Consider the following 25,330-nt stretch of genomic DNA (forward strand, 5'->3'; position numbering starts at 1 on the left):
GGAAGAGCCCACTGCCTGCGCAGCAGACTTCAGCTTTACAGGAGAATTACAATACATTTTTTTTTTTTTTTTTTTTAACTTTCCAGGGGACTAAGTGCATAAATTACTTGGTTCTGTTCTGCTTGATTATCCTGTTTTCCCCTGTTTTCCTCTTAATGCTGGCTGTAGCTCCATCCCATTTTAAGCCTAAATTATGTCTGATCCTCTGGGGAAGGTCCAGAACCCCTTCCTCTCAAAGCTGAGTGATCTGTCACTATCAAGAATCAGCGTTGATTGTTCAGTCTCAATACTTAAAGAGCTTTGGTTGTGTGTAACATATTTGCCGATGCCCTGTATATGTACAATAAGGTTACTTTGTTTCACGGGGCAGTCTCCGTTGTGAGCGGGTCTGTCCCCTGGAAATGTGATTAATACCCAGGAGCTGCCACAATAAACGTTGCAGCGCATGACTCCAATTAATCCGACTGCACAAGTGTAAATCCAAAAATGTCACTGATAGATTACCCTGCAACTCTTGACTTGCACAGACTTGCACAGTGTGATGAAATGGAGCTGTGCACTGTGCAGCTTATGTTGATGATTTGGTCTGGGTAGCCCATGCAATGTGCGCATTACACTCTACCCCCCTCCCTGAAATGGTGTTGGGCCCTTGGGATGACAGACACAAGCCACAATCTGTGAATAACTGCATGATCTTTGAACCCCTAATCCTGATCTCTGAACACTTGGCATTACTCACTCCTGTCCTCTGAACTCTGTGCAGTACTTAAAGTGGTTGTAAACCTCAGACATGAAATATGAATAAATATGAACAAAGCATATCCCTCTGTAGTATATATTTGTCTCAAATAAGAACTCTAAGTGTCATCTCTGTCTGCTTCTTCGTTCCTCTGCTATTAGCATGAATAACTTCTGACAAGTTTTCCTGACACCAAGAGAAAAAGGTGACAGGGGAGGGATTTCCAGCTGATTGACAGCCTCGGCCCTCTTCCTGGATGCTGTGTCCCTTCCTTCCAATCAGCGCTCAGAGATCTCACTGAGCTCTGCAGTGTGTAATTTCAGCTCTCTGTCTCCTTTTTTTCTGACCGCTCAGACAACCAGTCTACAATGAGCTCTATAAATGCTGGACTTTATGTAGAGTCTTAAATTAATGCAAGTTGTCTCAGCTGAAGACAAGCAAATTCTGGAATACAATTCAAGTAACACTGTACTTCTCAATGCAGTTCTCAAACAAGAGAAATATGCATTTCAGCATGAAATATGCTTCAGTTTAGTTTGCTTGTGGGTTCCATCTTGTACCTCCTACAGTTGGGTGATCATTGGCATACAGTAGATTATAGTTTCTCTCCTCTCAGGTCTTAATTGAAAGGTAAGAGGGTAGATTTATATGACAAATTAGTTTATCTTTATAACCTTTAAATGATTCCTATTATCTTCTCCACCATCACAGCATAATGTGATAAACAGGGATATTCAAACTATGGCCCTCCAGCTGTTGCAGAACTACACGTCCCATGAGGCATTGTAAAACTGACATTCACAAACATGACTAGGCATGATGGGAATTGTAGTTCCTGAACAACTGGAGAGCCATAGTTTGGAGACATGAGAAAAGATGGTCCTCAACTCCTTGCTTGCTCTTTAAAATCTTTCAAATGTATTGATTCTCCATAAAAGACACAGACAGCAGATGTAAACGCATTTCAGCCTTGTGCGACTTGTTCACTACAAGGCCTGCAAGGCTGAAACGCGTTTACATCTGCTGTCTGTGTCTTTTATGGAGAATCAATAAATTATGAAGATTTTAAAGAGCAAGCAAGGAGTTGCGGACCATCTTTTCTCATGATTTTTACTGCAGCTCTGCGACTGCCTTTCTGCACCCAGGTAGCTCTAAACAATCTTCTGATCATATTGGGTAGTAGCACCCTACTTCTGCTTTAATCAATAGTTTGGAGACCCCTGTAGATAGACTATAAATTCTGGTAAGTACATTTTTTTCTTTTTCTCCTCTCAGTAAAATGGTGAGACATCTAGAGTTTGGAAACATTTCCACAGTAATTTCTTCTGCAGTTTGCATAAATTTTGAGAAGAAATATTATTTTCCAAATGCTACAAGGTCGACAAAACACATCATAATTAAAGCACAAGTAGCTTTTGCCTCCAGAGTTCTCAAAAAAACAAACAAAACAAAAACAAAAACAGGCAGACTCAATGGACTGTTTTTTTTTCTGCCAACACTTTTCTATGTTTCTACGTTTTTTAAAAAAAACTTTTTTTTCTCATGACTTCAAAATTTCTGGAAATTTTACATCTCCAGCATGTTACACCCTCTCCATCTTGTGCCCAGACTGGCATGCTTAGGTGTACCAATAAAAGTGTGGTAATTTTACAACTTTCAGACACAGTGAGGTTGATTTACTAAAACTAGAGAGTACAAAATCTGGTGCAGCTGTGCATGGTAGCCAATCATCTTTTAACTTCAGCTTGTTTAGTTAAGCTTTGAAGAAAAATACTGGAAGCTGATTTGTTTCTATGCTGGACCACATTTTGCACTCTCCGGTTTTAGTAAATCAACCCGAATGTTTCCACCTGTTGAGCTTTTGCATTCTAACAGTAACAGTTATTAGAACGTTTTGATGAATTGTTACCCTTGAACTTTCAGGCTATGGACAATCTGGCCCACTGTTTCAAAGAGCTGGGTATGATGCTGTAGCTTGTGCAATGTCTGGATTAATGCATATCACAGGACCAGAGGTATGAATTCTCCCATTCTCTATTTTTGGCAAGGCATGTTTTTTTATGTAAACTGGATAATGTTTAAAACAATGGCATTGGACATTATATATAAAGAGTAAGTGGACCTATATTTTTTGCCCTTGCTTTGACCTAAATTAACCCACTCTCCCTGTCCACAGATGTGTACTTGCTTTGATCCAGCGTCCACGACCTTGGGTGATTCCTTACATCCAGTGCTGCAAGACTCACTCCCCTTGCTGCTGCCGCGCATTGCAGAACCATATAATTTTATTCTCTCTGTTTCAAGGTCAGAGACAAAGGAAGATGGCAAGAAATGCAGTCCCATAGAAGTTTATTGGGATATAATGTGCAGGTGTGGCCAGGGTGTAAACAATCACCAAAAGCCACGGCTGTTGGATCAAAATAAGTGGGTGGGGTGGTTTAGGTCAGGGTAAAAGGTCAAAAAGAATAAGTGTACTTTGCTTGAAAGTGCACTTATACTTTAAGTCATGTACCAGGTTTTCTCCAACATGGGCACAGATTCAATTAAAATGTGTGGTCTGTTTGTCAAGTGCTTTGGGATTATAGAATGGAATTCTGTGACATTTTTAAAATATGTTTGAAGTTCTTTTTCTTTGCATAAAGATGAGCAAAACAGTTTCTTTTTTAGGACCGAGTTATTATAGAAACTGGAATGCATTCATAGTAATAAACTTCAGACATAGTTTTTGGATTGCAAAATATCTTGTATAAGCCTTCTTTTTTTACCTTTTTTTTTCTCTCATGAATCTGGACGTAGTTATGTGCGAAATTCTCATTGCTACTTTTATTTGAATGTGCCACTGTTTGCAAGTGAGCAAACAAAGTGTCCACTAAATCTTGAAGCAAAGTTAGATTCTGCTAGTGATAATCCAAAATAGCTGCTGAATGTTGAAAAACAAGTAAATTGACTGCTGGAAGCATTGCATCACTGTGGGTGTGAACCTAAAAGGGAAGTTAAGTAGCTCCCTTAGGAATGGCTACAAGACCTGAGGTGACTAGGTGGAGCCTGAACTCTAGGAAAAGGCTATGCTGAGGCACATCCAACTGCTCTGAGGAGATTCAGCTGTCACAAGAGTTGCCCACCCTCCCGCCTGTTGTGATGTTTTGTCACAGCTTTATTGGCGGTTTTGACCTTGCCAGCAATTGTTGTTGCTTTATGGGCTATGCCCTTAAGTTAAATTCTGGGGTCAGTCTAATGCCTGTCTGGCACTGATGGTAAGGACAGGCCTCTTAGACTATGTGAGTTTATGTTTATGGGTGCACATGGTATACTATGACTGGCATGTTGTTTGGTAAATTCTGGGGTCAGTCTAATGCCTGTCTGGTACTGATGGTAAGGACAGGCCTCTTAGACTGTGTGAGTTTATATTTATGGGTGCCCATGGTATACTGTGACTGGCATTGTTTGGTACAATTATAAAGTTGTACTTTTGAAAAGTTCAATAAAGCTGTGGCCTTGCCCTATTTCCAACTTAATCAGCTTCTGTGTCTTTTTGGGGGGGCAAGGTATTGGTTTATTAGTTGGTCATAAATGAGCCTATGCTTCTGAGCAGTCATGGCATTCTGTGACATTTTTAAAATATGTTTTTCTTTGCATAAAGATGAGCAAAACAGTTTCTTTTTTAGGACAGAGTTATTATAGAAACTGGAATGCATTCATAGTAATAAACTTCAGACATAGTTTTTGGATTGCAAAATATCTTGTATAAGCCTTCTTTTTTTATCTTTTTTTTTTCTCATGAATCTGGACGTAGTTATGTGCGAAAATCTCATTGCTGACTATTACTTACTTTTATTTGAATGTGCCACTGTTTGCAAGTGTGCAAACAAAGTGTCCACTAAATCTGGAAGCAAAGTTAGATTCTGCTAGTGATAATCTAAAATAGCTGCTGAATGTTTAAAAACAAGTAAATGCTATTTTTTAAAATATATTTTACCCATATTAATTGGTGTACATTTGTTAAAAAAATTATTTTCCAGTGTGATATAACTAAATGTAAAAAGTATTATCTGAATGCACAGAAACAATGGGATGTACATGATTTTTCTAGTGCAGGTTAGAAAAATAAAGTCAAATGATTATTTTTGTTCTTTAAATTATTTTGTCCTACAGGGATTATTGCAATTCAAATACCTATACTCTCATTTAAATGTTTGGTTCTGGATTGTGTGTGGAAGGAGTAGAACTCCTGGGGTTTTTTTTTGTCCCTAGTATGAAAATTCACCTTCATTATTTGCCTTGGTCATTGTTTTCTCCAATACATAAAATTCACCAGAACAAAAATGGAGGGATAGCAACTGACTACAAAGGTATTTTCCCTCACTGTGGAGTGATATTCTGTTCCTGCTCTGGGTCTGGGTCTTAACCACTTCAATTCCCGGGACAGTACAAATATCCCCCAAATGACCAGTTTGAAAAGTAGACAGTCAGGTATTTAGTAAGTGTCATGGCATCTTTTATGAAGATGTAATTTTGAAAAAACCTACTGTCACCAGTGCAATACAGCGTCATCCTATAACGGGTGTGGTGGTGACCAGGAACACTGACTGGTTTACATTTATATGTTTACATTTTATTTACACACTGTGACCAGAGCAATACAGTGTTACCATAGTAACACTGTGCCACTTTGGGGAGTTTTTAAATTTTTTTATTTTTTACATACTATGCTTGGTTATAGCAGTGAATTTCACTGCTACAAGCAAATATTTTTTACTGAATGACAGTATGTAGACACTGTGTATTGTTGTGATTAGCTGTGATTGGCCACAGCTAATCACATGGTACAAATAGGCTGTGATTGGCCCTGTATGTACTATGTGATCACTGTGACCAATCACAGCTAGCAACACAATTATATATAATTAATGGCATGAATGGAAGCGATTCATTGTTTACAACTGTCATGTGATCTGCTGTGATTGGTCACAGGGGTCACATGGTACAGGTAGCGGGCCAGTACACTGATCAGTCATCCGCTGTGTCTGGTGTAAACAGCAGGTGACAGATCGTGCTGGAGTGTGGCCTGTTTTTGTGAAGACATCATATGATATCCTCCCAGTTCCTGCCCGACCGTCATTTTACAATGACGTGGGCGGGAAGCAGTTAACCATTCCCCTAACATATCAAAAAAAAGTTTTGGCTCTACACATGACTTTTTTTAAAGCGTTTTTTTAACGCTTTTTCCATTGCATTATTTTTGTTTGTGTATTTCCTTCCTGTTCTAAGTGGATGTTTTTAGAACATCCTTTTTTCCTGTGAGTTCATGCACATTGCACTGTCATTGGGTAGTGCAAAGCACAGGCAAAAGGTACACAGCCATTAAGACTGCCTCTGTATTGGGCGAGATACGAAATAAAAATTATACAGCATATTATGCCAGCAGGCAAACTCCTATCATACGATGAGCTAAAACACGCCTTCCAACTTTCAGCGAAGATGTTTTTTCGCTATCTACAATTGCGACATGCCATACAAGCCCAATTTCCCACTGATATTCACTTGGAGTCACACATGGTGGAACGCTTTCTTATCTCAGCCAGCGCGGACCGTATACTCTCCTCCCTATACCTTTGGATATCCTGTGGGACTGACGGTCAGGGAACTAAGCTTTTTAATAAATGTAAGGTGGATGTGCCCTCCTTGATGGATGATGATTGGGAAGAAGGAATTCAACAATATATACCTAATGATATCCGCCAGGGATAGGTACATTCAGCTGAAATTCCTCCATAGGGCCTACTATACCTCCCAGAGGCTTGCCAGAATATATCCCACTCATTCTGACAAATGCCCAAAATGCAATAATGCAGTAGGAACGTTCGTTCATGTAGTGTGGTCTTGTCCCCTTATTCAACAATTTTGGAGGGAGATGGTGCAATATATCAACTCGATTGGGAATCTAACCATAGGGCTTGATCCTCGTGTCCTCTTACTGGGCGTCTGTGACACTATTACCACAAATACTCACAAAAGGTTGCTAATTTTCTATGCCTCATTCTATGCCAGAAAGGCCATCCTAATTAAATGGAAGTAGCTGGAGTCCCCGACGGCTGGACAGTAGAGAAAACGTATTGATACTACCCTTCCACTCAATAAACTTACATATGAGTCATAAACGCCCCCAAAAATTTGAAAAGATCTGGGGTGCTTGGGCTGACAGTTAAAGCCCTATTAAGGATGTGAGAGATCTCCCTCCCTTCAGTGTCTTCCTCCACTCCTCTCACCCCCCCCCCCCCGGGGAACCCCCTTAGAAATACCATGATTGTTACTATGGTTGATAAAGGATAGAAGTGTCTGTACCTATGATATTCTATCCTTTGGGGAAAACAGACAACTATGACACCTCTTGTACTAAGAATGTATAACAGATTCTATGCATTAAGAAGTATGTGTAAATAACGTGGTGGTTAATATGTCTTACACAATACTGTAATATCTGTTGCTATATCTTCTGTTCGATCTTATTATTTTTATGTTCACTAATTGTATTGTATAATGCAAATCATCTCTACTGGAGATCAATAAAAACTTTTCTGTTAAAAAAAAAGATTTTTGTGAATGCTGTGATCAATCGCAGAGCTCACAAGTGTAATCACGGCTTGGTGCTGACACAGCCATTGTCACAGAAAATATTTCAAAATTTGCCAATCACAGTCATAGGTGCTGTTCACAGCCAGTGTCATAACCAGTGTTTTAAAGGTTGCTAATTACAGCCTGTGTCACAGCCAGTGTTTCAAAAGTTTCTAGTCACGTCCATTGTTGCTGATCACAGCCAGTGTTCCCAAGGTTGCTAATCACAGCAAGTGTAGTTGTTCACAGCCAGTGCCAGTGTTTCCAGCATTGCTAAATACAACCAGTGCCTGCATTTCCAGCATAGCAAAACACAGCCATTGCCAGCATTTCCAGGGTTGCAGATCACAGCCAGTGCCAGCATTTTCATCATTGCTGATCACAGTCAGTGTAATGCCGCGTACACATGGTCGGAATTTAAAAACAACAAATGTTTGATGTGAGCTTGTTGTCGGAAATTCCGACCGTGTGTAGGCTCCATCAGACATTTGTTGTCGGAATTTCCGACAACAAAAATTTGAGAGCTGGATCTCAAATTTTCCGACAACAAAATACATTGTTGTAAATTCCGAGCGTGTGAAGACAATTCCAATGCACAAAATTCCACGCATGCTCTGAATCAAGTACGAGACAGAAGCGCTCGGTCTGGTAAAACTAGCATTCGTAATGGAGATGGCACATTTGTCACGCTGCAAATTTTTTAATCTTTTAATGCAGCACATTTTCTTCTTCTTTATAATGCTAGAATAATGAAGTTGTTTTGCTGCTGATATTCACACAGAGTTCTGACAAATTGATTTCTTTATTATTTCTCGTGATCTCATGAATAATCGTTATCATTTTTTTTGCTAGATCTCCAGAATAATGTTTATATTTTTTTGATAGTGCTCTGCTTTTTTTCAATTTTTTTTATCAAGATCTTCTAATTTTTATTTATTTTTTTTCTAGTGATCTCCATAATATTTTTTTTCGTGTTGTGTGTCAAGTTACCACAACACCGTTATTATCTTGTATTTTTTAACCTTAAAGACATTGGTGTTGGTGTCCCTTGTTAATTTGACATTGTCTTTGAAATGTACCTGCCTACTCACAAACAAACTGTCCTTTTTGAACTAAAACACATAGCCAAGTATTTGTGATAAAAAAATAGACATTTATTAGGGGTCATAACAAAATAAAGAGGAAGGCAACGCTGGATAAACTGGTGACATTGGCAAAGCCTTTGTACCCCAGGGCACACATCAATTATTTTACAGGCAAAATCGGTAGCCTGATGATTCCATTTAATAGGGACTACAATCCGGTCCAGGACTCCGAGAGATCGGGAACAGCAGCAGATGACATATATGTCCCTAGGCTGTGGTCATACCACAGCCTGCGTCTTTTGTCAGACCAAACTGAACCCAGGCCATCACACTCTTGTCTTCCTTCCACTCTTGCTTCCACGCTTGTTTCCGGGCTGTGGCTCTGGTGTTGGAGTTGTGGCAGGAGGTGGAGGAGGAGGAGAATGGTCCAACTCACAAAGGTGGGTTTTGCTTGGGAGTTCACCCCTCACCCCCTTATTTAGGGCCAGATAGATCACTTCCTCACAAATGAGGCGTTGGCCCACCTCCATTTCCTGCATTTTGCTGGCTACCATGCAGGCATAGGCCTCTTGAATATTGAGGGTGGTTCTGAGGGCCAGAGTAGCCTCCTGAATCAAAGAAAGCGCTGACTCCTGCACGTTCCTCCCCTTCCTGGTCCTTTTTGTTGGAAGGCGGAGGGAAGGAACGTGGGATTCGGTCAGGCTACTGGGCCCGGCCACCTCCTGGCTGCCACTTTCCCCGCCACCTCCTGGCTGCCACTTTCCCCGCCACCTCCTGACTGCCACTTTCCCCTGCCACCTCCTGGCTGCCACTTTCCACAGCCTCCTCCTGGCCGAGCCTTTCCTGTGTATGAAAATGAGACATAGTTTTAGTTTATTGTTCATCAATCAAACACAGTTTTGAGAAATATGTTAAAAAATGCTATACCTGACTCAAGCTGGGCTCCTCCACATCTTCTTCCTGGGTGGAAGGCCCAGGTTGGACATCGGAAGCCTTAGCTGGGGTGGAAGGAAGTGTGGAAGGAAGGGTTGAGAGTGATGGCCTGATTTCAGTCTGGTCTGACAGAAATCGCAGTCTGTCATAGTACCAGAGCCTGGGTACATAAACGTCATCTGCTGCTGCTCCTGATCTCATGGAATCCTGGACCTTCTTGCACTCCCTATTATATGTGCTCCTCAGGCCACCAATTTTGGCCTTCAAATAGTTGATGTTTGCTGTGGGGAGCTGCGACTTCACCAATTCCAGCAATTGATCCAGCGCTGCCTGCTTCTATTTTTTTTTACTATAAAAGGGGTGTTTTACCTGCCACAGACAGGGCAGCTCTCTGTATATATCAATGAATTGGGGGAGGAAGCTGCGATCATTGAATCGATCCATATTATCTGCAAGACACAACACAAGACAAACCCTAATGTCAGGCTAAACTCTCATAATCTTATCCCAATATAGGCTTCAATCTATAAGCAGTATAGACCACTGATGTCCCAAGTTAAAATTGTACCTTCGTTAACACGATCGGTGCTTACGCTACTCCGACCTCCGCTCACAGATCATACGTACGACGTACGCATGTTACGCTTTGTATACACTGCGCATGCGTGAAACACCGCCCGCCCCTGACCTAGTATATTCCCTGCCCCTTCTCTTTCAGTACAGTGGGAGAGCACATGGCGAAGAAAGAGCAAGTGCATGCAGAGGAGAGCAGCAACGAGGAGGAGGACGAAAGCTCAGAGCCACAAACGTCCTGATCCCGGAGGAGATTTAAGGCCTCAAATATATCCTTTGTAGAGATGGTGGAGATGGTGGACATCTTGAAGAGGGCCGACTATGATGGGAAGCATGGACCTTACCCAAACTCAAATGTGAGAAAGGCCAAGATCATGGCTAAAGTTGTGAAAAGTCTGCAAAAGAATTTTGGGGTACGGCGATCCAAGGATCAACTGAGGAAACGATGGTCAGACCACAAATTGAGGGAGCAGGATCAGTACAGAAGAATCAAGAGTGCTACAAAAAAGTATTTTGTTGTGTGTTCCTATTATTATTATTATTATTACTTTTGTGCTGGTACATGTGCTTTTCTTTACTGTTGTACAGTTTAAAATGGCAAGTTTCAGGTTTGTGGGCACAGTAATTGTTCGTAGTAAACATCGTTCGTTCGCCCACTAATACGATGTTTTGGCAGATGCAAGTTAACTACATTTGTTCATGCCTATTTGTATTAAAAGAGGTTAAGTACATTGTTGTCTAGATGGGTTTGTAACTAGAATGAAATGCAAACTTGATTCAGTGTAAAGAGAGGACACTCAGCAGCTGTTTACACATCTGGACGCAAGAGCACTAGTGTGGGACACCAGAACTAACTTTTTAGGGTGTCCCACACAGGTGATCCAGTGGATAATAGAGGTCTCTACATGTATGAAACTTGACCAAAAAAGGTAAGTATTCCAGCTTTAGAAAGGGAAAAAAATAATATCTTCAGCTTGGAACTCTGCCAAAACAGACAATTGTACGACACTTCCAAGCAATGTTTCATATTCCTATTACTGGCCTCAAATATCTGTGTGCTAAGTATACCTTTTTTTTAATTCACATAGGGGAGAAATGACTCGGAACATCCAAGAACACCACTACTCCTAAAGAAGGGGAACACAGCACACCACAATCTGAGGATGTGGAGGAAGGAGAGATTTATGAAGTGGGCGAAATAGTGACAACAGGTCAGTGTCTGAAACCACAGCTTCAGGTAATAGATGTATGCCTGCATATTTATAATACATGGTGTGTTTTTTAATTTTAGGTGATGTGGATATTGTGGAAGAAGAATCTCATTTCACAAGTGCAAGTGCACACGTCCTCATCGGGGAGATCATGGTGTGCAATCGTGATTTACAGAAGATCAAGGAAAACATCAATGATGTTGAAAAAAGACTCAAAAATATAATTGATGTTTTAGGCAGAATCTAAAACACCCCAAAATTATTCAAGTTATATTTGTTATTTTAATACATTTTTTAAAGTAATTTGAAAGCCAAATTTAGAAGATGCACACAGTCTGTCAACATGTGCTATCTACCATCACGGGATATCAATGTACGCGTTTTGTGGGTGCAACCCTTTCCTCGCAACTAAAGTAGATGAGAGGAATGGGTTGCACCCCGAAACACGTCCATGATGGGAGATAGCACATGTTGACATGGTATTGCATGGGATCAGGAGGAAAATCCCCATTTTGACTCCCAATTTGTGTGCATCTTCAAAATTTGGCTTTCACAGGGGTGACATCACCCCACCTGATGAAGGCAAGATCAACACAGTTTGGACATACTAATGTCTGATATTGCCTTCACTTTGTCAAAGTTGAACTTTGTAAGTTCCTGAATTGTGTATGTTTTATGGTTTTAAACATGCCTGTGTAACCCAAAAAAGGCTATTTCTGCTGTCAAACATAAAAATGTTATACAACAAATATGTTGGTTTGTTCAAAAACCCTTTTCTAATGCACATGTGAATGTGCTTTGAGTAAAATGTTTTCTACTCAACAAAGTGTGGCTTCTTCTTTCAATATTTAATACCAGTTTTTGGAGTAAGTTGGTGTTTACAGTGACAATGGGGGTTATTTACTAAAGGCAAATCCACTTGGCACTACAAGTGCACTTTTAGTGCAGTTTCAGTGTACTTTCAAGTGCATTTGCAGTGCACTTGTAGTGCCAAGTGGATTTTCCTTTAGTAAACAATCCCCACACAATGCCCCAATCAGGCCAGTTTTGGGACTCAAAACAATGAATTCATGGTGCTGAAAATGATTTTTTTTATCATTAATGCATTACATACATTAACAACAAAAACAATGTGTGTGTGTGTGTGTGTGTGTGTAGCAGACCCACAACATAATAGTTAGCTGAAGAAGAGATTGTCACCTCATATATCAAATAAATTACGTTTGCACTATGCCCAAAAAGAAAAGCCCATTGGAGAACCTAGGAGACAGCTAAAAGAAACACAAAAGCAGTAAATCAAATGAAATATTATTTCAGTTTAAAATAAAAATGTATTTCAAAAATATTTATGAAACATTTGCTGGCATATCAATGGCCCCCCTACGCACAAAGCATACCAGATATTTTTGACGGACCTAGCAGGCACTTTGGGGGGGTAAGCCAGGACGGCCAGCTTCAAGCGCCATCAGGGTTGTTGTTTGCTCTGGAAATCCAGCCTCAGGCCCAACTGAGGCCACATAGTTTGTAGCATTTCTCCTGAGAAAGTTGTGCATAATGCAGCATGCAAGTATTATATGGTTTAGTTTATATTCCGCCATGTTGATTGGCGTCAGGAATAGGCGGAACCAGCTGGCCATTATGCCGAAAGCATTCTCCACCACTCTTCTGGCTCTGGCCAGCCGGTAGTTAAAAACCCTCTGGTCCGGGCTGAGGGTCCTCATCGGAAACGGCCGCATCAGGTGATCACCCAGCCCAAATGCTTCATCAGCGACAAAGACGAACGGTAGACCAGCCACGTTGTTTTCCGGAGGTGGCAAGCTGAAGCCACCACTCTGGAGCCATCCGTAGAACTTGGTCTGGGCGATGACTCCACCATCCGACATGAAGGACAAAAAAGGAGCATTAAGAACTTCCAGCATGCATGAGGACAAAGAGAACATTTACAGCATATTACAATAATGGTATTTAGGGAATGATGAAAGAAACACAATACATTAGCAAACGTTAAATACATAGAATGTGATGTTAAAGGAGAAAACTTACCCTAATATAGTCCTTCTGCTGGACCTGTATGATGGCAGAGCAAGTCTCTGGGATAATGATCCCCAGAGCCTGGGGGGAGATGCCTGTCGAGAACTTGATGTCCTGCAGACTTCTCCCCGTCGCCATGTACCACAACGTGGCAACTAGCCTCTGTTCAGGAGTGATGGCTTGCCGCATGCAGGTGTCCTGCTTCGTAATATAAGGGGACAGATAGGGGACAAAGCCAACAAATGGTGAAAAACGGGGTCCGTCACCCAGAGATAATTCTTGAAATCATCAGGATTATTCTCCTGGATGTCCCGCAACGAAGGCATGTGCGAGAATTGGTCACGCTGGAGCAACCAATTCTTCGTCCATGAACTCCTCCCTGCCCTTGTTCATGGATTGGGCTTGGGTCTTAGTAAGAACCCCAACATCAAGCCCCGCATAGCGTGAACTCTATGACAAGTACGTAACCGCAACATGGCTTCAAAACGGTCGGCTGGTCAGAACACAGTGAAAAGCAGGAAGGCCTGAGAAGAGCGAGCTAAAAATCAGAAACGAGCGGACAAGAACGCACTGAAGATCAAATAGGTACTATAAATAGCACGCACTGAAAACCAGATGCGAACTGACTACACGCACTAAAAACCAGATACGAACCCACAAGCACAAACTGAAGAGCAGTAACGATCTGAAAAGTACGAGGCTGAAAAGCGCGAATTGTCTCTCACCAAACTTCTACTAACACGAGATTAGCAGAAGGAGCCCAAAGGGTGGCGCACTTGGTATTGAACTTCCCTTTTCTAGTGTGTTCTTGGTGATCAGAATTTCCGACAACATTTGTACGACTGCGTGTATGCAAGACAAGTTTGAGACAACATCCGTCGGAAATAAATCCAGGATTTTGTTGTCGGAATGTCCGATCGTGTGTACGCGGCATTAATGTTTTCAGTGTTGTTGGTCACAGCCAATGGCACCATCAGGCCCTCTGAAAATATGATAGTCAGGAAATCAAGTGTGTTATTTTGGCCCTTGAAAGTCTGAACTGCTTCTTGGATTCTGAACCCCTCTATGTGGCTACTCATTAAAAATATCTCTTACACATACAGTATAGTATGCCCATATGCAGAAGGAATAACAGGGATGTAATTGTAACTATTCCCATTGTAAATAACTTGTTAAAATGACAACTCTGAAACATAAGTCAGATTTCATTTAATTCAGTTTCCAAAAAAATGTATCAAAAAATGGGATCTTCAAAATACTCATCATGCTTCTTTCTAAAAACCTTGGGTATGTATTTCCCAAAAAGATGTCACTTTGGGGGTGTTTCCTGGCATTTTAGTTACTCAAGAGGAGCGATAGGCAGTCAGACCATCACGGTACATGTCAATTATTGCAATCTTCTCAAACCTTTGCAAAGCACTACAGTTTTGACCGTCCCAGCTCTTCATCAGGTTCTTAGTAAATAACAATGAACCTCTTGAGTCTCATCACAATATTGTAAAGCCCATGAATCTCAAGGCTTTTTTCAGGTTTTGTGCATGTGCTAGATTGTCTTAAGCCGTGTACACATGACCGGACTTTTCTCCCGGACTGGTCCGACGGAACAAATCCGTTGGACAATCCGACCATGTGTGGGCTTCATCGGACCTTCAGCGGACTTTTTCTGTCAAAAATCAGACGGACTTTTGATTTGGAACATGTTTCAAATCTTTACGACGGACTTGAGTCCAGTCGAAAAATCAGTTCGTCTGTATGCTAGTCCGACAGACAAAAAAGGACGCAAGGGCAGCTATTGGCTACTGGCTATGAACTTCCTTATTCTAGTCCCTTCATACCTCATCACGTTCAAACCAACAGACTTTCGAACAGACTTTAGTCCGTTCGTGTGTGGGCAAGTCTGGTTGTTCGAAAGTCCGTCGTAACTGCGTCAAAAGTCCGTCGGACTTTTGATGCTGAAAAGTCCGCTCGTGTGTATGCGGCATTACAATTTTGTTAGGCTGTTTTGTTAGGCAGTCACCTTATCCAATCTTGATATATTTTTTTGGGGACAGATAGTACTTTCATTTGATACCATATTTTAAATTTAAATACATGTTTTAACTTGTCTACAGTACATTCAAACAATACCAGATTTGCATATTTTTTCCCAAGTTATAGCAAAAATATATGGTTTAAAAACAATGGTGCATAAATGTAATTTTATTTACAATTTTTTTTTCTCACACTATTACATGACAACAAAGGCCCTATCTTTGAAAATATATTGAAATACCCCCAAACTTGCACCAATTTGAACAGAAAGTGTTAGATTGTGAATGTTTTTGAAATTTGTAATAATAGTTTTATAAGAGGGCTACTTGAAACTAAAGAAAACAATGGAAAAAACAAACAAAACGAAAATACATTCAAAATGGTTGTTTTTCTCTGTTTTCTGTGTATATAATTAGGCAATGGTGCTATAGATTACTTTATACTACTACCCCTAGTCAGTGTTTTGATAGTTTATTGCATTTCATATGGCTCAGAAGTGGTAGTACCCCGTTGTGGCAATGTTTCAGGACCGCATACTATATTTTATGTTTAAGTAGTATACATTTCTTTTTTTCTGAATGAATAGGGCTTAAAGTGGAGGGCCACCCTGAAAAAAAAAATTGCACCAAAAATCCTAAAAAAAAAAAAAAAAAAATTTGAAAAAAAAAATTAAACTTACCTGAACCCTTGTTGCTAGGCAGTCTTCCTAATCTGCCTCTTCCTATTCTGCGGCTTGTTCTGCTCTTAGCTGAGCGGCCCCGTTGCCTTCTGGGAACTGTGTGTATTCCCAGAAAACCACGGGGCCATTCACAGATCGCCGCGCCGCTCGCGCTTGCGCAGTAGGAAACTGGCAGTGAAGCCGCAAGGTTCCACTGCCTGTTTCCCTTACTTAGGATGGTGGTGCCGGGACCCGAGAGCCAAGGGACGGGTCGGTCTCGGGCGGCCGACATCGCGGGCACCCAGGACAGGTAAGTCTACTTATTTAAAGTCAGCAGCTACAGTGTTTGTAGCTGCTGACTTTTAAAAAAAAATTATAGTGGCCGGAATCCCGCCTTAAATTGGTAGCAAATTTGGATACATGTATTTGTATTTTCGTAGCATTTATTTGGAATAAATAATAATAAAAATGCATTTCTTGTCATTTTTCCTAACCTAATGATTATGTAATTTGTGTACCCTCATAAATTTACACAAATGTATAATCATCAAAGTCTGCTTATTAAATTGATATCACATTAGTGTGACTTTTATGTAACATAGCAGAATGGTAAAGTGAACGTACAGCATATTTGCCAGCTTTTTGTTGCCCTGTTCCAACTTTTTTGAGACATGTTACTGCCATCTGCTTTAAAATGACCTTATTTGTTTCTTAACTGCTTGCGGACCACCCCATGTAGATAAACGGGGAAGGGGCGGCCGCTCTGTTCCAAATCCTGTATATATGTGATCTAGAATTTCCTGTTAGGGGGCGCATACAAGTCAGTCATCAGGTCCAGGCCAGTGATTTTTGCTGTGGACCTGCTGTTCGGCTGTACCGAATCGCAGCAAAGCCTGTGTCCATGTTTGTAAATGCAGACACAGGAACTGCACTGTTCTTCTCTCTTGGAGCCCTTTTTGGTTCCAGAGAAAGAAGAGCACAGATCCTGTGTGAGCAAAACAGCACACACCTAGTTAGGCACATTTAACACCTTGATTGCCCTCCAGTTAAAGCTTTCGCTGTCGTGTCATCGGTGTCATTAGTACAGCTTACAGATTTTTCTGATCACTATATTAGTGTCACTGGTGACGTCAGAATGGATCAGTATCTTTGATCAGATCAGAATTATACTAGTGTCCCCAATAGTATAGTGTCATCAAAGATGTAGCGCTAATAGGATCAGCCCCATTCACTGCCAGCACTTGTGTTTCCCTCCCCCCTCCTCTTCCCAACTAGAGCAGTGCTAGTATAAATTCTGATCACTGCCACATCTGATACATTCTACGCAAAACTTGCAGTGTTAGCAAGATCAGGCCTTTTAGTTATAGAGATTCAAGCAGTCCCTGGCAGCCAGGAGCTCTTTTTCTCGTTAGTTGCACTGGATATGTCCAAAGAAATGTACACTAGTGAAGAGACCTACAGGATTCTGAGACAGACAGATGTTAGCGAAGTGGAATCCTCTCTTTCAGAACTCAGGCTCAGAATACGACTCTGTAAAAAGCCTCAGCACCCTGACAGGAAGTTCAGACAATGGAGAAGATGTCCCTGCTAAGGTCAGGCGTACCCGACCCCATGCCCAGGTTTCTTAGGTGCTAGAAACACACAATTATTCTCATATGCAGCAGGGTCCAAGCAGTAGTGTATTTAGGTTTTGTGCTGCCCTAGGCCTGACTAAACTTGTGTACCCCCTAATTTAAATATGACCCACCCCTTCCTGTCAAGGCCACACCCCTTGCTGACCTGCCCTGAAATTTTTGAGTTGGTAGTTCTGAGGGCCTGGGGGGGGGGGGGGGGGCAATGGATTTCCTTAATTTGCACAAATTTTCTCTCACTTCCTGTTTGGCTATGGGACAGGAAGTGAAGGGAAATCTCTGCAATGGGACAGGGATGGTAAAAAAAAAACTTTCAGGGGCCATAACCCTCCCTTACTCTATCCAAAATGAAAAAAAAAAGTGTTGCCTATAGTTCTACTTTAAGCACAAATTTATGAGAGGACTAAGAACATATAACCATGCCAATGGTGCAGCAGAAAATATATATAGCATAGTGAGTAAGGTTTATGGTGCAGAATAATGAGACAAAAATTAGAAGCGGCGCCGCCCTACAGTTGCGGAATGCCATCTACCCGCATACTGGAAGCAGTGCGGCTGCTTTATCGGGGGCTAAACTAATTTGCCTCTCAGCCCAGCCCACCCCATAAGACTGGTGCTACACTAAAGCCCCGTACACACGAGCGGATTTTCCGTCGGAAAAAACTTGGATGGTTTTTCTGAGGGAATTCCGCTCAAGCTTGGCTTGCATACACACGGTCACACAAAAGTTCCCTGAACTTTCGACCGTCAAGAACGCGGTGACGTACAACACTACGATGAGCCGAGAAAATGAAGTTCAATGCTTCCAAGCATGCGTCAAATTGTTTCCAAGCATGCGTAGGAATTTTGCGCATCGGAATTTGTACAGACGATCGGAATTTCCAATCGGAACTTTTTCCGACCGAAAAATAGAGAACCTGCTCTCAATCTTTTTGCTGGCTGGAATTCTGCCAGAAAAAGTCAGATGGAGCATACACACGGTTGGAATTTCTGACCAAAAGCTCACATCCGACTTTTGCTGGCAGAATTGCTGATCGTGTGTATGGGACTTAACAGTGTTACGCAAGCCGGCGGGGACTCTTTCCGTGCTGCCCCCCTGCAAAGTGCTGCCCTAGGCCTGGGCCTTGTAGGCCTAGGCCAGGATACAGTGTTGGGTCCAAGTATTAGTGCTGCACTACGTTTTGGTGGACTGACAGGCACCAGCGGCTAAGCACATCCTGGAATTTTACACACCAGCACTGCAGTATCTCATGGTGATGTGGTGAGTCCCAGAAGTGCAGTCTAAACTGGTGAGGTGAGTAGCAGTAATGGTATCCCACAGCAACCACGAATTCAAACATAGGCACTTAGAGCCCATAGTGTCCTTCCAGAGGTGCTTGCAAATCCTGATCGGCAGCTCTCAGATTCCATCTGTTATCCCTCCATTCACAGCCCAACCCAGAATTTAGGTGGAAACAACAAATTTCACAATCCTCTTGATTTTGTTGAGCTGTTTTTCACAGAACAATTGTATCAGTTGATTGTGGACCAAAGCAATCTTTTTGCCGACCAGTACATTGCTGCCAATCCAAATTCGTACCTTGCCAGTGGAAACCTATCATGGTTTCCGAATGTAAATTTTTTGATGGCCTAACCCTTAACATGGGCATTACAAAAAAAAGAATTGCAGTAATTTTGGCCCACAGACCTGACTCAACATATGCCTATATTCTCTGCTGCAATGGCTGGGCATAGATTTGAGCATATAATGTGTTTCATGCATTTCAACGACAATACACTCTATCGTCCTTGGGTGACTCTGAATATGACCATCTCCACAAAATTTGGCCCCTTGTAAATTAAATTACCTGTCCCAAAAATCTGCAGATGTGTATACGCCATAACAAAACATCTGTGTAGACGAGTCCCTCATTAATTTTTCTGGCCGCCTTGCATTCAAGCAATACAGGGCCTTGAAAAAGTATTCATGCCCTTTGAAATTCATGTTACAACCAACGTAAATGTATTTTATTGGGATTTTATGTGATAGACCAACACAAAGTAGCACGTAATTGTGAAGTGAAAGGAAAATGATAAATGGTTTTCCAATTTTTTTTTTTTTTACAAATATCTGAAAAGTGTTGCATGCATTTGTATTCAGCCCCCATTACTCTGATACCCCTAACTAAAATATAGTGGAATCAATTGCCTTCAGAAGTCACCTAATTAGTAAATAGAGTCCACCTGTGTGTCATTTAATCTCAATATAAATACATCTGTTCTGCGAAGCCCTCAGAGGTTTGTTAGAGAACGCTAGTGAACAAACAGCATCATGAAGGCCAAGGAATAGACCAGACGGGTCAAGGATGATGTTGTGGAGAAATTTAAAGCAGGGTTAGGTTATAAAAAAATATCCCAAGCTTTGAACATCTCACTGAGCACTGTTCAATCTGTCATCCAAAAATGGAAAGAGTATGGCACAACTGCAAGCCTACCAAGACATGGCCGTTCATCTAAACTGAGAGGCTGGGCAAGGAGAGCATTAATCAGAGAAGCAGCCAAGAGTCCCATGGTAACTCTGGAGGAGCTGCAGAGATCCACAGCTCAGGTGGGAGATTCTGTCCACAGGACAACTATTAGTCGTGCACTTCACAAATCTGGCCTTTATGGAAGAATGGCAAGAAGAAAGCCATGGTTGAAAGAAAGCCATTAGAAATCACGTTTACAATTTGCAAGAAGCCATGGGGGAGGGACACAGCAAACATGCGGAAGAAGGTGCTCTGTTCAGATGAGACCAAAATTAAATTTTTTTGCCTAAAAGCAAAACACTATGTGTGATGGAAAACTAACACTGCACATCACCCTGAACACACCATCCTGTGAAAAATAGTGGTTGCAGCATCATGTTGGGATGCTTATCTTCAGCAGGGACAGGTAAGCTGGTCATAGTTGATGGGAAGAAGGATGGAGCCAAAAATAGGGCAATCATAGAAGACCTGTTACAGTCTGCAAAAGACTTGAGCACAGGGTAGAGGTTCACCTTCCAGCAGGACAGCGACCCTAAACACACAGCCAGAGCTTCAATGGAATGGAATGGTTCAGATCAAAGCATAGTCATGTGTTAGAAAGTCCAGACCTAAATCCAATTGGAAATCTGTGGCAAGAAATTTGCTGTTCACATATGCTCTCCATCCAGTCTGACAGAGCTTGAGCTCTTTTGCAAAGAAAAATTGGCAAAAATTTCACTCTCTAGATGTGCAAAGCTGGTAGAGACATACCCAAAAAGACTACAGCTGTAATTGCAGCGAAAGGTAGTTCTGCAAAGTATTGATTCAGGGGGCTGAATACAAATACATGCCACACTTTTCTAAAATGTATTTGTAAAAAATTTAAAATCATTTATCATTTTCCTTCCACTTCACAATTATGTGCCACTTTTTGTTGGTCTATCACATAATATCCCAATAACATACATTTACGTTTTTGGTTGTAACATGACAAAATGTGGAAAATTTCAAGGGGTATGAATACTTTTTCAAGGCACTGTATCTCCTCAGCAAGCGTGCCTGATATGGGGTCACACTGTATAAGCTATACATATAATTTTAGAATATACAAGGGAAAGAACAGTCGTGTGGAGCCCCCCCCCCCCCCCAAATGCCCAGACTACATGGGGAGCAGTGGCAAAATAACATGGGATTTATGTTCCCGAAGGGATACCATTTGTACATGGACAACTTCTATATGTGTCACTTTTTAGACTTTTAGACACTTATTTTATCTTGGAATTGGCTGCTGTGGCACCGTGCAACCTAATTACGGTCGCAGGGGCTTCCCCCAATGGCTTGCTAATACCCAACTTAGAAAGGGGGAGAAAGCCTGCATGCGGAATGGTGAATTACTCGCAGTGAAGTGGAAGGACAAACCGTATGGTTTTTGTCCTGTCTTCCATTCATGCAGATACAACAGTCCAAATTTGCAGGGCATCTGGTCTCATTGAAAACCCTCTATGTGTCCACGAATATCTTAATATGGGAGGCGTAGACTTCAACGACCAAATGATGAAGCTGTAATTAGTGCCGTGGCCCAAACCCCAAATCAAGATGCAGTGAGTCAGCTGCATGAAAGGCATTTTTCTGATGTCTTTCCTGGTGCCCCAACCCAAAAGTCACCCCAAAAAATATATTGTTACTCTAGCAGACATAAAATTAGGCATGACACCCATTTTTTCTGTCCTTCCTTTACTGTCCTGGGCAACCTGGTCTCTGCATCAAGGACTGATTCTGTTGCTAACACACACTAGAGGAGTATTCGTTTAGGATACAGCACGGCACAGTCTAGGGTACACAATTCACACACAAGGGTCTCGGAATATATTAGGTAGTCAGGAAACTGGCTATCACTTTTTGAGAGACTGTAAAATCCAAGGCTGCAAAATTATTGTTCTAAAAAGTTAAATTACAAGAAAGTAAAAAAAAAAAGTGTTTTATTGAGTTAATGTTATATTGTTACTGTGTTTTATTGGTAACCGTTTCCTGTTTGCTTTGCAATAGCGCCAGTCAGCGCAGCACTAATCTGTTTATTCTGATAGCAGTAGGGCGCTGCTCTGGGAATTCATACATCAGTGCCTGCAGCGCTACAGGAGGATATTTCTCATCCACAGTTAAAAAAACATCCAAGCATGAGGGGGGCCTGGGGTGGTCAATGGGCGGATCACTCCTATGCTTCAGCATATCATTTTTTCACTTTTTTCTGACCAAGATTTCTAATTTCCTCTGGCAGAGATTTCTTCATCCACATTGATGTGAATGGAGGAATTTGTTACGTTATTTTTTTCATATGCCCAAGCATTAGGAGCATTGGGTGGTCAATGGGATGTAGGTCCTATGCTTCAGCAAATACTTTTTTCTGGCTGAGATTTCTTCATCCACATCAATCGATGTGAATGGAGAAATCTGTTAGGTTCTTTTTCTATTAAGCCCACAGGCTGCACAAAAAAAAGAACATATACCCCACATTAGAAGTGGGTGGATGAGGGCAGTATATTCTTATGGGCATACCACACACTTTTTCTGGCAGAGATTTCTTCATCCACATCGATCGATCAATGTGAATGGAGGAATCTGTTCGTTTTTTTTTATATGCCCAAGCATTAGAAGCATGTGGTGGTCAGTGGTCAGTAGCTCCTATGGTATGGCATATTCCCTTTTATCTGGCTGAGAATCCTTCATCCACATTGATCATTGTGAATAGAGGAATCTGTCAGGCTGCATAAAAAGAACATTGCATGTATGCCTAACATTATAACAGTGGTTGGATGTGTGACAGAAGCTTCTAATGTTGGGCATAAATGCCAGGACAGTTCAAACACCTGTCAAATGACCCCTTTTTGGAAAGTAGACACCCCATACAACCATGGCGTGTATGAGAAATATCTCATGAAAGTGACAACTGTGTGTAAAAAAAAAAAATAATGTCATTTTCCAAAAACGTTTGGCAAAAATAAAATTTTCCATGGACTCAACATGCCTCTCAGCAAATACCCTGGGGTTGTCTACTTTCCAAAAAAGGGGCCACTTGGGGATGTTTAAACTGTCCTGGCATTTTATGCCCAACATTAGAAGCTTTTGCCAGACATCCACCCACTCTTCTAATGTTAGGCATACATGTGGGCTGAACAAACAAATAACAGATTCACATTCACATTAATCAATGTGAATGAAGAAATGTCAGCCAGAAAAAGTGAAAAAAAGTGTTTGCTGAAGCATAGGAGCTACGACCCACTGATCACCCCACAATCCTAATGCTTGGGCATATGAAAAAAAAACAGATTCCTCCATTCACATCGATCAATGTGAATAAAGAAACCTCTGCCAAAAAAGTGTATGTTCTGCCCACCATTAGAATCTTCTGCCACACATCCACCCACTCTTCTAATGTTGTCTTTTTTTCATTCAGCCCACGTTCACATCAATCAATGTGGATGAAAAAATCTGCCAGAAAAATGGGAAAAAAGTATTTGCCGAAGCATAGGAGTGATTTGTCCACTGACCACCCCAGGCCCGGCCCCTCTTACTTACATACATGTTTGTTTATTTTTTTTTAACTGCAGATGAGAAATCTCATCCTGCAGTGCTGCAGGCACTGACATATGTGTTCAGAGAGCAGCACCCTACTGCTGTCAGAACAAATGGATCAGTGCTGCAGCTGATTGGCATTCCTGCAAAGCGCACAAAACAAAGGTTAACAATAACTCACAGTAGCAATATAACATTAACTCAGTAAAATAACTTTTTTATTTTTTTACTTTATTTTGCTTTTCTTTTTAAACTTTTCAGAACAATTATTCCAGCTTTTGATTTTAGGGTCTTTCAAAATGCAATAGACATGTCTTCTTGTGCAGAATTGTGTATCCCAGACTGTGCCCTGCTGTACCCTAGATTAATAGTCCACTGGTGTGTGGTAGCGACTGAAGCAGTCCTTGATGCAGAGATCAAGTTGGCCAGGAAACGTCCATAAACACATGGATGAGCGAGTTTGGGGTTGAGGAACTTGACTGGCCTGCACAGAGTCCTGACCTCAACCCGATAGAACACCTTTGGGATGAATTAGAGCGGAGTCTGCTAGCCAGGTCTTCTCGTCCACATCAGTGCCTGACCTCGCAAATGCGCTTCTGGAAGAATGGTCAAACATTCCCATAGATACACTCCTAAACCTTGTGGATAGCCTTCTCAGAAGAGTTGAAGCTGTTATAGCTGCAAATGGTGGGCCAACTCAATATTGAACCCTAAGACTGACTAAGACTGGGATGTCATTAAAGTTCATGTGCGTGTAAAGGCAGGTGTCCCAATACTTTTGACAATATAGTATATTATGTATTGGATCTGTGGACTAATATGAATGCAATTCATTCTTTTTGTTATGCCTATGTCAAGGTCCAAAAAAAGTTTATTTCAGAAACTGTAACTGGTTTCCACTCGAATGATCTGGCAAGTCCACAAAACGTTAGTCCACAATGAACTTGTAGATGTCTTCTGTGAAAAACAGCTCAAAAAAAAATCAAGGGGCATTGTTAACTTCGCTGTTTCCACCTAAACCCTGGGCTGGGCTGTGAATGGGGGAATAATGGGTGCTGATGAATCTGGGGGAAGCCAATTCTGGTTTGCAAGCACCTCTGGAAGGATACTATAGGCTCTATGGGCCTGTGTTCTAATTCTTGGTGGCTGCAGATGCTAAACGCAAGAGCTAACTGGTATTGTATTGGGTATTGGGGCTGATCCTTTTTGGGGATACTATACTAATGGCAACACTAGTAAAGTTGTGATCAAAACAAAACAATGATCCGTTCAGACACTATACTAGCATTGGTGGTGATCAGCGACTTATAGTGTGACTGCGATAGTGTGTGGCTAATTTAGCTCTAACTAAATGTACTAATGACACTGGCTGGGTGATGGGTGATCAAAGGGTTAATGGAGGGTGATCAAGGGGATAAATGTGCTGAAAAAGTGAGTATGAGGGTGCAAATGTGCTGCTTTTACTCACTGTAGTCCTGCTCTCTTCTCTTACTCTACCGAAAGGGACTCAGGAAGAGAAGAACTCAGAACATCCTGTGTCTATATTTACAAAAAAGACAGGATTGTTCTGTCATTGGCTACAGCCGGTCAGCAGGTCCCAAACTAAAATCATTGGCCGGGACCTGCTGACAAACTTGACCTGGAAGTCCCAGCCGACATACAGATATGTGATCTGATGGTGCTGCGCAGCTCGCCCGCAGTATAACTACTGTGACCAGGCCGCAAGTAGTTAAAGCGGAGTTCCGGCCACAGATTTTTTTTTTTTTTTTT

The 25,330-nt window shown here is 41.5% G+C and overlaps 1 protein-coding gene across 6 annotated transcripts in view; it reads left to right on the plus strand.

Annotated features, from left to right (window-relative positions):
- Positions 1-25,330, plus strand: part of SUGCT (succinyl-CoA:glutarate-CoA transferase) — a 1,840,030-nt gene that overhangs the window by 142,539 nt on the left and 1,672,161 nt on the right. For all 6 annotated transcript variants that reach the window (XM_073630531.1, XM_073630530.1, XM_073630532.1 and 3 more), the window contains exon 7: positions 2,663-2,754. In XM_073630531.1, coding sequence (XP_073486632.1) covers positions 2,663-2,754 — 92 coding nt within the window. The remainder of the gene's footprint in view (positions 1-2,662; positions 2,755-25,330) is intronic.

The sequence above is a fragment of the Aquarana catesbeiana genome, linkage group LG05, assembly GCF_042186555.1.
Source record: "Aquarana catesbeiana isolate 2022-GZ linkage group LG05, ASM4218655v1, whole genome shotgun sequence".
In the NCBI taxonomy this organism is placed as follows: domain Eukaryota; kingdom Metazoa; phylum Chordata; class Amphibia; order Anura; family Ranidae; genus Aquarana; species Aquarana catesbeiana.